Source organism: Drosophila sechellia, chromosome 3R (assembly GCF_004382195.2).
Source record: "Drosophila sechellia strain sech25 chromosome 3R, ASM438219v1, whole genome shotgun sequence".
Lineage (NCBI taxonomy): Eukaryota > Metazoa > Arthropoda > Insecta > Diptera > Drosophilidae > Drosophila > Drosophila sechellia.
The window spans coordinates 21,473,841-21,489,093 of record NC_045952.1 but is presented as its reverse complement, the minus strand read 5'-3'; the positions used below and the strand labels follow the sequence as shown (position 1 = coordinate 21,489,093).

Below are 15,253 nucleotides of genomic sequence, written 5' to 3'. Positions count from 1 at the left end.
ATGATAATCATTTTGCGCGCACCGGAAGTATGCAAATATACGGCTCGAAGGACCAAGACGTAGAATGTGCGGATGTGCGGATATCCGTATATCCGTATATACGGGCATGTGCGGATTCACGGCTATGAGGCTCTTTGGCGATGCCCCGGCCAAAGGAAAAGGAAAAACCCTGGCCTTAACAGGTCGCCCTGAAAATTAAAAGTCCGCCGCGAATGAAGCGTTAATGAAGGCGAGTAAGTAAACAGTTTTTGGGGCGACAGCATAAATATGAAAATGAGTCCTGGCCACGCCCCCTTATGTCTCTGCTTAAAACATAGTATATTGTGCGCCGTCGTCGCTGGCCGTGGCATGAAATGAAAATAATAATCTCTTTGGCCAGGAAATGAAGGGAAATTCAACAGGAAACTTTTGTGACGTGCCGCAAACAGTCCGTGCAAACACACTCGGCGACTGTTAATGCGAGTGTGTGTGTGTGTGTGAGTGGGTGTTTGTATTTAAATTGAAAGGCCCAACACAAACACAAGCCGACCAACACTCATGCAGGTGTTAAACTGCGCGGCGTCTCTTTGTGTGAGTTGCCAATGCAAATTACAGTCATTTGGCCAGATATTTTTTTCCAACCAACTTCCTCGGGAATTTTATTTAAAAGCGTTGAAAAATATATAGAGCTTTTCATTGGATGGGAAACTGCTCTACACTTTTCTGCGATTTTTTCCGCCAGTTGCTGGCCTGCACTGTGTCAATGGCATTGTTGCTTGGCACGCACTCGCACTGTAAAAAAATTGTATCAATTATCGTTGATATCCATCTAGTGAAAAAATACTTGAGAAAAAAATCTCAAAAAATACCTATCTATTTTTTAAAATACAAAATAAAGGCATGACATATTTAATTCATTTCTTTAAAGGTATTCAACGACAAGAAATGATTGTTAAGTAAATGAATATTCTAACGTAGGTTTAAAAAGTACTTCGCCATTAAGCTCGTTTTAATGATATCAAATACCTACAAACGAATTGAGATTAACGTGGGTATATACATTTTTTTTCTGTGCACCTGGCACAGGCTCACCTGTTTGGCACGCTCTGCACTCCGCGCGGGAATACCAATAAAAGTTTATGTGCACTTATTGTACGCCCAACCGGCCAAAACATTGCTCCTCCGAGAACTGTCATTAGTAAATAGTGCATAATTTTGGGACAGCCGACAATCTGTGCACGGGCGTCTATAATTATCACCCCGGCAAGTGAATGGGGGCGATAATGGCTTGATTTTCAGCCCGGCAAAAGTAGGTAAATGGTTATTAATTATTATGATTATGGCCGGTCCGAAGACACTCGACTCTGGCGTGGGAGCTGGCATTGCCATGGCAGAAATGCTCCCCATTTCTCCTTGCTTGCTTATTTTGGCAGCGGCTCGTTCAAGCGGAATTTGGCAAATGCCGAAAACTTCAAGGGTATTATATAAATGTTGGCCCTGGCCATGTCTTGTAAGCATATTTTGAATGCCAAGCAAATCCACATCGCGCGCCACTCCACTGCTTGCCACTCCACTCTTTGCCACATTTGCCCCATGTTTTAGCCATGAAAGTCACTTCCAAAGTTCAAGTCAATGTCGCAAAATGTTAACGGCGCGTTAATAATGCGATTAGTGGATGCTACAGACCCATTCCGATCCAACGATCCAACGACTACCCAACCAGCTCCTGGGCGGGCTCCCCAACTTCCTATTCAAAGCCAAGAACCAGCATGTATCCCCGCCGGAGGACGGAAAACACATTTGAATGCGACCGCCCATCTGAAGGAACATGGCAGAATTGGCTTTAATTGGTAAAATAAACGGAGGGAGCTTGGGCCACAGAACATGGACTCCCCGGTTCTTCAGCTCCAGTGCTAATTAATAAATTTCTTGGGGATTTCTCGCGGCGTCCTTTTCGGTATTCGCCTGCCATAATTATCGCATGGCAATCGCCCAGGGGACGCGGCGTGCAAATGTGTCTGCTGTGTATGCTAATATACGAATTTATATGGGTTAGACGTACGGATGGAAATCTGCATAGGGGAGCTCCTATTTATGTGTATGATCCTGCCAAATCCCCGCTAAGTGAAGCCTTCAATTACAGTCGTCGGTGTGGCGCTGTCGGCGTCAATCCCCTGGTAATAGGATATTTTCAATTTCCATTTGCCCGCTCGTATATTTTGCAGTTTCGTATTTGTTTTAAGTTATGCGCCCTCTCCAAGTCTCTCCAGGGGAATCGTTCAGTACTTTTTTTCGCCTGCTCGACCCATCCGAACATATTTCATTGATACGCCGTTTCAGTGGAGCTGGCGGCGGAAACATGACAGGGTACATATATTCAGCAGGATATACATCTGGGCCTAGCTGGAATATTGTCAAACCGGCGAGAGGAGAAGAGCTGCCACGGGTCGTCCTGGTCACGTAATTGAGCCCTACACCACGGGGTCCAACCGGCTGGCCGAGACGAGTCCGACGGAGTTGAGTCGATTTCTGGGCAATAGAAAATGAATTGTATGCACGGAAATATGACAAACAATCAAAACGAATTCGGAAAAACCGCAACACAAACCAACAAATGCGCCAGCTGAGCCAGAGATTTGTTTCCCCAGTAACCAGTAACCGAAGGGATTGGTCTAGATGGCTCTGGCTGGCCCGGTTGGGATGGAGGCGATGGGTGGGCAAAGGCACCACTGCGAGTTAATGGAAATGGAGGCGCGGTCGGCGAGAGGCTGGAAAAATCCTGGACGCCTGGCACAAACGACAGCGACTACGGCGTCTGATGGAAATTTATTGCTGGCAACATACCCAAAGGGATTCACAAATATAATACTATAGTCGGAGCGATGGAGCAGTAGCAACGATGTACTGAGAAAATAGCTAGCTTGATATATGAGGCAAACTATTGGATTAATTTGGATTTTATATTCAGGAATATTTTTTATAATATTTTGCATTTTACCGTGAAAAGCAAATAATAACTGGGAACTTAGCATTCCACTTATAAGTGCGGTTTTTCGCTCAGTGCGGGATCAGTAAATGGAGGCGAGGACTGCATACAAACACGTACTCCATGTCAGGCCGTTTGCCAGCCCCGAGCCTGATCCCTCCCAGCTTCGACCCACCGTTGAGCTAACATGGCTCAGAGTCTGCGGCGAGGAGCCAGCGAATTGGCGGGCGGGAAAAACTAACCCTATGAACAATTTCCCAAAAGCATCTGCAAAAACATACAAAATGCGGTTTTAGCCGCTGAGAGGAAATCTGCAAAGGGAGCGGGTACGAAAAATCTGTTGAAAAAATATATGACAGCTAGAACATGTTGCCAGCATTTCACCGCCCCGCGTCCTTGCCCCTCCCTCATCCAACCACCCCCTCAATTCACCACCCGCCAAACAAAGCTGCTGTGTTGAGCCAAAAGTGAGCTGCAAGCACGCACTGTGCATATTTTGTTATGAAAATTTAAGTGAAATCACTAAAAATGCCAAACAAAACAGCCAGATATGCAAAAATGCAGCGTTAGTAGGAGTGCCAGTGGGTGGTGGGCGGTGGAAAAGCCGTCGAGGCGGAAAACAGCTGTTGTTTGTGTTTGCTGCTCCTGCTGCTGTCTGCTGATGATGCTCATCTGCCGCTCGTGCCGCTTCTTCCGCTCCTGCAGTCTTATGAAAAATTGTTGTCAGTTTATAAAATGGTAGCTAGATGTGAGCCAGTGCGCATCCTTCAAGTGCATCACGTGCACCAGATTCTCAAACAGGCAACTGATGCCAGAAAATGGGGGTCTGGATGGCCCATGGCTCATGAAAATGGGTCAGAGCTGAAAGTTTGTCCGGCGAATGGAGGTGGATCGCTTTTCGCTTGCAGTTTATGGCTCGTGTTACTCAATAAACATTTGTCAAGGCGATGCAACCTTCGCACCCAGCCCACCAACCCACCCCCGAATGTCCCACCAATTTGCTGCTATCGGAGCCAGCAGGATCGCATTTTCCTTTCGCTTTTCCTTTGCCAGTTCGGTTCCCTTTTCACAGCGTTCCAGTGTCAATTGTAACGTTTTATTGCCTCTTTCTTTGCATTGAATACACGGCGGGAAAAAGCGGGGGTGGTCAAGCAATTGGGAAATTCAAGCAGACTAGCTCCATTTATAAAAATTGATTTCAAATTAATTACATTCCATTCGATTGGCATGTGATTTTAGTTATTTAATTTTGATTTTAATTATGAGTTTGGCTAAAAATGAACTATGTTAAATAGAATCCTCTGTGAAATGCTTGGTATTTATTAACTACTGTCTTGGATTAACTTCCCTTGTATTCCTTACATTTATTACACACTATTATTGCAGATTGAACTCATATTTCTGCGCCTGTACAAACACATACATACATAAAGGACGGGCTAACGCCAAAGGTAACTGGCGCACGAGGAAATTTATGATCAGTGACAAAAGCACATTCTCACCTTTGATATAGCTTTACGGCCTGAGCCCCTTTTTCCACTCTATATGGCCGATGTACCTGGGATAAGAACAGGTCTGTCTTTGGTTTGTTCTGTTTTATTGTGCCCGCCCTTTTGTGGCTCTGTGGGTGGCCTTGGGTGGCTCAACATCTCTGGACAAAACACCCGGGCCCACTCTAAGCCCCGCCCACCTTGGAAAAGTCCGAAACCAGTGCCACGCATCGATGGCTCTTTTATGGTGCTCCGCAGTTTTTCGTTTTCCGTTGATTTTCCCTCATTTTTTTTTTTTTGCGACCCTCTGCCGCCGCATTTTTTGCACAGTGTTTGCCTTCGGATTTTTGCGATAATGGAGACAAATGTTGTGCTCTTAAATTTATCGATTGGTTGGCAAAAGTTACCAAAAGGAAAATATAGCCCTGGATGGCGAATTTGTTTTTATGGGCGCGCCCGCTTGTTTGTTCATTCGTTGAGCCGAGCTGCGTTGCGTATACGCCCCGTGTTCGCCATTTTCGCTTAGCCTTAAAGTTGGCTGGCGGCGCACCTGAGTTTTCAATTTATATGATGTTTTCCATGGCCTAATAGAAGAAAGCAAAGTGCCAGACAATGGACTATGTAGACCCAGATAATCTTGTGCCGAGATAAGCCAACTATTTGTGCAGAATGTTCGTCGGTTTCACCCACTTTACCCCCTTATATTTTTTTTTTTGGTTTTGTTTTTGAACAACTTTGCAATTGAAAGTTTGGCGCTTAAATTCGGAAAAAGAGAGGCAACTGCTTAAGTTTCCGCCGTCATAACGAGTTATTAATTGTGGCTGGGGTTTTTGGGGCTTAGTGGGTGGCTCAGCTGACCGCTCCGCAAATGAACTCGGTATGCCGGCATTCTCTATCTCGCGGTAAGCTTCTACTCTAGTCCTTTCGCGCTCCTCGCCAGCGGCTTCGGCATTAAACCCCACAACGTGCTCGAGGACCTCGGCGCCTGGATTTATGCAGCGTTACATTGCCATTGAAATAGCAAAAAGGGATTACGAAAGAGCACTGCGGGCCAGCTCTCGTATTTTATTATATTTTTACATTATTTTTTTCTGTGCCCGCCAGCGCTTTTGGCCCCACGCGCTTATTGCCCCCGCATCGCACTCTCTATTATGTAAAAATATAAATGCAACTTGAGTTGAGTGCTGTGCGAAATAAAATGCGATGACTGCGAAGCGATGCAGAAATAGATGCACGGCAAAATATAAACAAGTTGCTTCGGACTTGAAAAAAATGTGGCAAACCAGGAGATTCAGTTTTTAATTTTTAATGGAAGTAAATCGATGTAAAAAGGTATGAATGCTAAGTTTATAAGAAGGGATCTTAAAAGTACTATAACAATGCAGCAATGCAGATCATACTTCCACATTTCTCTCAGTGCACTAGAAAAAGCTGCGTTCAGCTTTCCCATTCCACGGCGCCATTGTTCAGATGTGACTCTAACCAGGGGAGCGTACTCCATATATATGTGAGGTATAGAACACGACTAGGTGGAGGAGGGAGGACCTGCGTATCCGAATCACTTACCTCGATTTGAAATGGCGGCCTCGACGGCGAACCCGCCGCTTCCGGCGTGCGCGTGCAGCAGCCATCCGAGGCTAATTACAATCAGAATGGGGCAATTCATTTGGAGCGGAGCGCGGTTGCGTCGCTGGCTGCTTTTCCTGAGCCCGCTGGCGTGGGCAGTGGTGGGCGGGGCCAAGGCGCCTGTACGTATGCTGCGCGAAATTATTTTCATTGTTCCGCGCTCGGCGCGTATGATGTGGAGTTTCTAGGTTCCGGAGTTCTCCTCTATTTTCGCCGGCTTTGTTATTAAATTTACTGGAGCTGTAGAGCTGTTGCAAAGTGCTGTTCCGTTTTTTGTTTGTTTTTTTGTTTTACTTTTGCCCGTTTAAGTTTTCATTTGGTTAAGCGCCAACATACTTTGCATAGTCGCTTTGCCGCTTTGTTTAATTTCCAGTTTTCCAGTTTATTTTCGAGCTCTCTAATTAGAAATCGAGCGAAGGACCGCAAGCACCAAATGTGTAGCGCACTTTTGTGCGCTTCCCTTGACAAATTGCGGCTGTGTAACGCGAAATATTTTCTAATTAATTTCTATTGCACAGCTATTTGTTGCCGGACCGAACAAACTAATTATCATTGTTTGTCTGCCGCCTGTCCAAGTGCAAATTTATTTTTGCCGAATATCTGCAACGGAAATGTGGAAAACAAATAAATTATTATTATTTTTCGGTTGCAACATGGCACACGCAGAGGTGAAAGTTTTTCCTTCGCTGCTAAACCCCAAAAAAAGCAAAAAATGCAAACTCCACTTGGCTTTATGCGATCTTTAAGCTAAACTCCGTTTCCACTTTGGGCCACAAAACTCTCAAGTGCAGTGCTCAGGAATGTTTTTGGTGCTCAAAGCGCACATTAAAGCACAGGATATCTCAATGCGTGTGTGCGTGTGGCACTCACATGCGCTCCATAAACCCACACACATGCACCGAAATGCGTCTGCGAAACTTCACTGACACGCAAAATTACCCCACAAAGTGCAATTAGCACACAAGTTAAATTATAAAAGTTCCGTTTTTTAACCTTTTCCCTCAGCGTTGATCCTTCGCCCACACACACATGGAAATTTTTGGACAAAGGAGGGTGAATGGTGAATGGCCGGGTAAACAACACTTCAAGAGCAAAGTCCAAAGCCAAATAACAAATTGTTCCTAGGGCGGTGCAAGCCCACACCATCGTGCCACCACCCCACCCCCTTGTGCCATATTTAATGACAAAGTTTTGCATAATTTCATGAGTTTGCTGCGTTATCCTGGCCACATGAGCTCGGGTAAGCCGAAGAAAAATCAGCAAACTGAAAAGTTCAAATTATTTCATTATCGCTTCCGTGCAGGGCAAACTAACAAAAAAAAAACCACCGAGCAGCAAAGAAGCGGAAATGTACTCGAAAAACCCATAAAAACAAACTGCGGCCCGGCAGCAGGATGTCGTGGTCAGTGGAATGGGTCGCGACGGCTGGGTGAAAAAATGAAGTTATAAATTTAGATTAACCCCATGCAGCCGATGGCGGCGACTCACTTTCGCTCTCACTTTGGATACGGGGCCTGAAAAGTCCATTAAAAGTCACAAGCCAGCCGGGCACTGCCGAGCCCAATCCCATAATTATCTATCGCTTTCATTATTACCCTGGGCATCCAGTGGCGCCGGATATCAAGTATACGCTACGTGGCGCGCTTATGTGCCGCTCATGTCCTGGAGGAGCAATAAAATATTTGTATCTATCCCGGTCCAAGGCGCTAAGTAGGTCGCGTAGGTGGCGGAGCTACAAATCTGCACCGGGCATATAATTACTCAAAAAGTTACCTCGCTCGCCGGGATGCGGAGGCGGCGTTGGAGATTCCTCGCGTAGGATAGCCGTGATGGCTCCGGTTTTTATGCGCGATGATGCCAGCAAAAGGCTTTTATCATGTAGGCGGTAAATAGCCGTAAATAAACAGGACGGCGCATAAAACGGCAACAAAAGACGCGCCAGGACGAGCCCAGGTCGCCGCCGTTGTCATCGCCACCAATGGAGAAGCATAAACCGGAGGACATGGGCACTTTTAGAAAAAGCAGGGACTTCAACCAGTTACATCCAAAACAAGTTTTTAAGAGCGACAGAAGGACATTTAGATCAATAAGTTATGGCAGTAAGTAATTTAGTATTTAAGTCTGTTTTCAGATTTCCTTTATAATGAGTAATATCCTAAAAAGTTTAGTGAATTTGCTATTGAGCCTATTAGTGTAGTATCCTTTTTTCCCTGTGCATCTCCTGTTGTCATCCACTGTTGGTGGAGGACCAAGGTTATCGGTTTTATGGGGCTTTGGCCTACAGATTTTTATATGTATGCCACATGCTGTGCACCGCTGCCTTTATTTATGAGGCAGCCATCCCAGCATCGCAGGATACTACACAGGCTACAAATTTCTGAAGTCCTGCAATTTGATCTCCGTGTTTCGGTTGGTCAGAGAGCTCTGGCTAAATGTTTTAACAATGTTTTTATCGGGCTCTTGTCGAGCCTTTTGCCGCTGCGGTGACTGCGGTCGCCTGTTAGCCAAAACCAGAGCCATGACCATAAAAGTTTAATATTCTAATAAAGCGGATTTAATTATTTAAAAACAACATTGCCACGTCCGAACGCCGACGGTTTTTAATTTTTACGCGCTCTGTTTCGCTGTCGCAAGGCAACTTGAGTCGACTTTCGTCTAAATTGCACTTTGCGGTACAATTTCCAGCTGCAAGTTTGCCAGAGCAAGTCGTAATTAGTTTTTGCTGGTTTGCTGTGAAACTGATTTTCGCTTGACGGGCGGCAGAAAAAGGGGTGGCGGCTGGAGGAACTGAATCCGAGGGCAAAGAAATAGCTGCGTCTTTTGTCAGCCGGGGGTTTTAGCCACCGCCATTCCCCGACCATCCCTCTCTCATTCCACCCTGTGGTTGACTGGCGGAACTTTAAAATGGGTTAATTGCATTGTAAACTAAACGAACAAATGGCAAACAAGTGGCACAAGAGGGCAACAAGACAGCACAAGCGGCAAAAACACCAACGAGCGCCAACCAGCTTGCAACTGCAGATTCGATTTGAGCTTTGGCTTATTTATAAATCTGCAATTTCACCCTCCTGACAAGTTTCTCATTCTTTGCAAGTTGCGCTTGGCAACCACCGACGAGTGCATCATTAAAACAAGTTTGCCCGGGATAAGTTCTTGGGCATCGACATCGAGTTACCTGGCATCTGGTATCTGTTTCATCAAAGTTATACTGCGATTAAAAGTCGCTGTCCTCAAGGAAATGCCATTTTTGTTGCTTTAAAAAGAATAGCTATAGGTGTATCTTAAAAGTGTAAGCATGCTGATTTATAACATGAATACTCCCCACCGACAAGTAGATATGCAGGGTATAATTAGTCAGTTGGAAGAGTTAGTAAGCTTGGCAGAAAACAAAGCCGGCAAAACTCTTTCCATATTGCAGCAGCCTGCGAGGCGTGTAATCAAAGAGGGGAATATGGCTAAAATATCTAATAGAAACGCACATGCGGCAACCCTTTTCCCAGGGAATTTTCATCCAGCGGCCTGTGGCAGTGAATTATTTGCAATTCTGCGAGAATGAAGCTGACAGCGACCATGGGCGCTACATTGTCATCGGAATGATTAACAAGGCGGGCCACAAAGTTGCCAACTTGGAGCACAAAGGCGGTTGGTATTGAAGCAAAAAAAAAAGTGGGTATAGCCCCAAAGCTCTTCACACACAAAAGCCCGTTGCGTGGAAAGTTCAAGCCGAACACTTGCCACAAACTCCGGCGGATTGACACGGCAACAATGTGGCAAGATGGTAGATGGTAGCCATAGCCCCTCACGCACGGATATTCAGATCCCCAACCTAATATGCAGTTGACAAGTTTTAATGAAAAAAAGGAGAAAAAATGTCTACATAGAGAAGACGAACGACAGGAGACTAGAAGTAGTAGAGAAGAAGATGTAGATCCAGCCGGCTCGATAAAAGATTATTAAAATTTTCCAAACGAATGGCAAAAGTTCACTGCAGCAGTTTGTCAAAGGTTCAAAAGGTTATCTGCAACACACACTCATACGCACACAAGCCGGGAATCTTACGCTCGGAAAAGCGGTGGAAACTCACTCACTTGACGGCCCCTCAGTTCACGTGTGCGCGGGTCTACAAAGTTGACAGACATTTTCCACAAGCAAAAGTCAAGCACCCATCCAGTACTCGACTCTCATGCGAATTTCCCATGCACAGATGGGATCAGGGAAATGGTTTATCCACCAAATTGGGGGGCACATAATCACATATTTTATAAATTTTGAGTGTGTTACAACATGTGTTAGCTGGCTGCTAACCAGGTGACCACAACTGTAGGGGTTTTAAATTCGACGTTATCTCTGCGCAAGCAGTGCAAATTAAATTCTGGGCTCACTGGACAGCGGAGGTAGCACCATGAATGCCCGTACATGAAATATGAAAGTAATCTCCGCATATATTAAGGCATTTGACGGCTGCTTTAATATGCAGCCAGCCGGCAAAAGGAGGCATCTCCTAGCTCCTGGGCCGGGCCCTTGATACTTTGCATTTTTGCTGAGGCAAACATAATTCGTCTATTATGCAGGCTGCCACAGAACAGGACGAACACACACACACACAGGCACACACACATGTTATCCAATGGGGATGGGAGTGGGGATAGGACATGGCTTGGCATGGGGCTTTTCAGCTGGAGTTCATAGATCCTGACTGCCGCTGTATTCACTTGGCAATTACTGCTTTATTTATTATGCCGAAATGGATTATCCCTTGCAGTGCCCGGGGATGCAATTTCTGCTTGTGCTGCTATTTTGTGCCGTCAACATTTTTTCTTTCTGCCCCACCATCCGTGCTGCAAATTTTCCGAAGCACTTGTGTCGTCGTCGTCGCTCCCGATGGAAAATATTTGCATGGAAGAACTCTGTGGCAACAAGGCCTACGGCTTGGGCATCTGCGTGCCCCACCATCGCATCGTGTATCTAATCCAGTGGCTGTTGCACCGTTTAAAGGGTAAAATGCCCGGCATGGAAACATCCTGTGTACGCAATTGAATTAAGCAAAAATAATGGTAGGGCTCCGAAGCCGTTTAAATGCAAATTCCTCGGGACGCATTGTTCGAACCGGACATGGCTGGCCTCTGGCACACGGCGACATTTGTAACAAATTCGATGCACACGAAATCCATAAATCAAATCAATAAAATGACAGCATGAAAAATTGCCAACACAAAAAACCGCAGGCCAAACCATTATTTTGGAGTCAAAAAATCGACAGCAGAGAGGCAAAATGTCGCCAGTTCTGCCAGTTTTGCCATTTTTGCCATTTTCGGAGCACGAACAATGCGGAGTCGAATGAAATCCGCAACCGCATTTTGAATGGCAATCAGCAGTTAGAACACAACCAAGGCAACAATAATAATAATAATAGCAATAATAATAATAAAAGAACAATAGCGGTAGCGATATGCAATGGAAGTTAACCTTTTCGACACCTACAAATAAATAAATGGCCAAGTAAATATTGAAAACAGCGCCAGAGCAAACACCCAAACACGAAAAAAACAAAAACCAAAAAAGGCGGACTAAACTGGGTGAGCAAACAGGGAAAGTCGGTAGAACACGCTTGTTGCCAACAGAGGGCGCTTTTGGGAGGCTGGCAACGGGGCGGATGAGTAACGAATAAAATTGTTGACTATGCCATAAAGCGACAGCCAGAGTTGCAGGAGCAGCAGAACAGCTACAGATACAGAAGCAGAAACAAAGACAGTAATGTAAAAGACAACGAGATTGAATGAAAATCCTCGTATGACATAAAAAATAATACGCAACATGCGAAAAACAGACAAAATTGCACACACACACAAGACAACAAATGGGAGAACATCGCAGCAAAAGGATTGCGAATACGAATACGAATCCGGGGCGTATTAGTTATATTTCCCTTCGCCTGTCACTTCTCCTGTGGCGTCAGCTGGCCAGAATGGTGCCCAAGTCGTAGTCGAGATGGAAGCCAAAGCCAAAGCCAAAATCCCAATCCGAATCGAGAGAATGCCAAGTGGAGTGGAGCTGCCGAGCAGTGAGAAAATGCCGCTGGCAGGAATGCAATAATAATACGTTATTGGGAATATTGATTGCCCGTCTTAGAAAGATTCCATTCCAGAAGCGTGCTAGGATTTCCCTGTTTCCCTGGCCAGGAAATTCGCATGACGGCATTATGACGGGCACGCACTGATAAACGGAGGTAAAACCAAAACCAAAGCCAGCAGCAGGTGTTCTTTGTTTAACGCCCAAATGACTTTCTCATTTCTGCCCCACGAAATTCCACTCTCAGTCCCGAAAAAGCACACACAACTGGCGGCGGGGTTTTTCCTGCCCCCGGATATCTGATGACATGCAACGCTTCTGTCAACAGGAAGGCCAAAGCCTAGCCAAGCCAAGCCCAGGCCAAAGACCAGCTGTGATTAATAAACAAATTGAAATACCTTCGGCTAAATAAAGAGCCGAAGACGCGACTCAATAAATCACCGGCTTATCCACTCCCACGACGGGGCCAAATCAATTATAGCCGAGCACACACAAAAACATGGCCTTAAACAACGTGGCAGATAATTTATTGATTACCATTAACAAACAGCATGTCAAGTAAGTGTCATTAGAATGTCAACGCATGTTGACGAAGACGCTGCCCCCAGGACACTCCCGCTGCCACCCGTCCTCCTTCTGCTCTGCTTGTTTGGCTGTCTGGCTGCCGAGTTGGCCAACTGCCTGATGGACAGTGCCGCCCTTTGACCCCCGGATACCCGGAACCCGTCCGCGCTCTAGGCCTTTGTCACGCTCATTTATTTGCGCGACGTGGTGTGGTGTGTGTGTGTGTGCGAACAAGTTCATTTCGTTTGCAATTTCCCGCCGAAGGCGTTGGGTTACTGACCGCGACTCCATCACCGTTGACAACGCAAATTGACCAAGTTGGCGGGCCAAGAAGCTGCCTCGCCATTTTAGCCACCACCTTGCCAGCTGTCTGCGCTGACAGCTCGAGTCGAGAAAAAAGCACACAAAATACTGACAGTTTGACAAATTGTTTATGTAAATGGAAGTGCAAGTGGTTAAACAAAGCGAGCTGGGATCGGAAGACACAAAAAAATGGCCAAAGAAATTGGCGCTGTGGCGAAAAGCTTAGGCATATTGGCTCAGTGACACGTTTCGCCTTATTCTCCCGGCTCTTCAGTTCTCCAGCTGGCCGGGATCCATTTCACGCTGGCCGAGAGTAAACATCTAATTTACTGTTTGTGCTCTTTAATTGTTTGCCCTGCCCAAGGGGACAGCAGAAACGCTGGAGATACGCTGACAAGCGGGGCACTGAATGGTTTTGTCGGTCCCATAAATGACAACGACCTTCGCGGGCTGGAGAATTCCGAGAGTTTCCGGGGGCGGAAGGTGGGAGTCAAGGGAGTCACCGTAAAGACTCGGCCATGGCAATTAAAAACTGCTGTCTTGGAATTTCAACTGCGGCCTGCGCGTCTAGCCTGCAGCGAGTTATATAGTTCAGGTTCTCAGTTCTAAACTTGCAACACGGCGAAAAATAATGAACTTTAAATAGGTGAAAAAGGAACTAGAATCTCTAGGCTAAAAGTGCAAAATAAAAGATACATTTCTTTTAAGGAAACTTCAATATTGTCTTAAAAACTTGCGAAGTTCAAGAGCCAAGTAAATCGGGTATTACTCTAAGAACTAACATATTTTCTCAGTGTATTCCTGGCCAACTGGTTTAAGTTGGCTTCCTTCTGGCGGTTAGGCCGACTTCCTGGGCGTCGCTCTGGTTGGTGGCCAGCAAAACGCTTTGCCAGCTTTCATTCGCCTGCTAGTTTTCATTTGCTTTATGAATATGCGTGCCGCCTTTTTGTGTTTAAATGTATGTGTGTGTTAGTAAGTAAGTGCGAGTGTGTGAGTGGACACAAAAGCTGTTGCTTGATTTCCAGCTTTTCTGCTTAGACGCTGGCTGCTGAATGCCTTTCCGCCAGACTTGCCGAAGGGCAGAAAGTTTTCCTTTTGAAACTGAAATAGCTTCGGCCCGTTTCCTTCGGGGTCCTTTTGAGGGACCTTTATGGGCCGACTTAGTGATACATTTTTTGTTTGCCTCTTCCAAGCCGTTGCTCTGCTTTTGGCGTTATTAACTCTAATTACCACATTAAACGACAAAGTGTCTTAATATTCAATTATAAGTTTTTTCCCTGAGCCCATGTACAATATCCTTGCGTGTCCTCTGCCGTTTGCGGTGGACTATTGGAAAAGTTTTGCCGATATTCGGGCCATCTTGGTGTGTGCGTTTGTGCTGCCAATTTATGTGACCCACTGCGACTGGCTTTAATGATGTCTAAGTGCTTACAAATTCTTTCAGCAAATGTGTTTAGTGTTTAGATTGCTTTTGATTTTGTTTCGTGAATGTTGGACAACGGAAGTCCTAATGTATGACTCCCAAGTGTGATGGCCAGCCCGCCGGAATCAAATCGAATTGAGTCGATGAAATAAATTGCGCTTATTGACTTTTTCGACCCGCTCCACTGGCAATTAACTGTTGCTAATGGCACAGCTCGTTTGTCGAGGGGCGTATAGGTACACAGAGAAAAATACTGTAGGTTATATATGTAATAATATGATAAGTGCTTAACCTGGCAATCTGATACTAGAACCCTTTCTCTCTGTGTACGTATTAAGCTCGAGTGCAATTTGAGCCCCACGATGGCTTCATCAGGGAAATGCCTGACGCCACACACACAAAAACACACTCTGTCGTGTGACAGCAACTCAATAAACTAATGAATGCTTATAAAGTCAGCGTCGCTGACAGAATTTTAATTAAAGAACCGTGAAGCGCTAATTTCGCATATTAATAACCGAGACAGGACTACAACTACAGGACTAGGACTGGCACTACCGTGCACGCCATGACGGGAAGGCCACAAAGGATGTCTAGCTGAAGGGCACCGACTCGTCCTGCAACTGAGACGAAAACTGACAGCGAAACTGAAACTGAAGCGGAATGTGCTGCGATCTGCAGCTGGCACACACAAAGGCAATAAATAAAACAGTAGCAGGAGTCGTCTACTCCACAGCCATTTAAGTAGTTCAAATTAATTTCAATTCAGCTCGCACATGTCCCACCACTCCGCTCCACCACATCCCCATTCCC

The 15,253-nt window shown here is 45.7% G+C and overlaps 1 protein-coding gene across 1 annotated transcript in view; it reads right to left on the bottom strand.

Annotated features, from left to right (window-relative positions):
* The window catches only part of LOC6607509 (MAM domain-containing glycosylphosphatidylinositol anchor protein 1), a 61,462-nt gene that overhangs the window by 39,268 nt on the left and 6,941 nt on the right, over nucleotides 1–15,253 (bottom strand). The window contains exon 2 of the mRNA XM_032721524.1: nucleotides 6,022–6,681. Within this exon, the coding sequence (XP_032577415.1) occupies nucleotides 6,022–6,232 (211 nt within the window). The 5' untranslated portion in view covers nucleotides 6,233–6,681. The remainder of the gene's footprint in view (nucleotides 1–6,021; nucleotides 6,682–15,253) is intronic.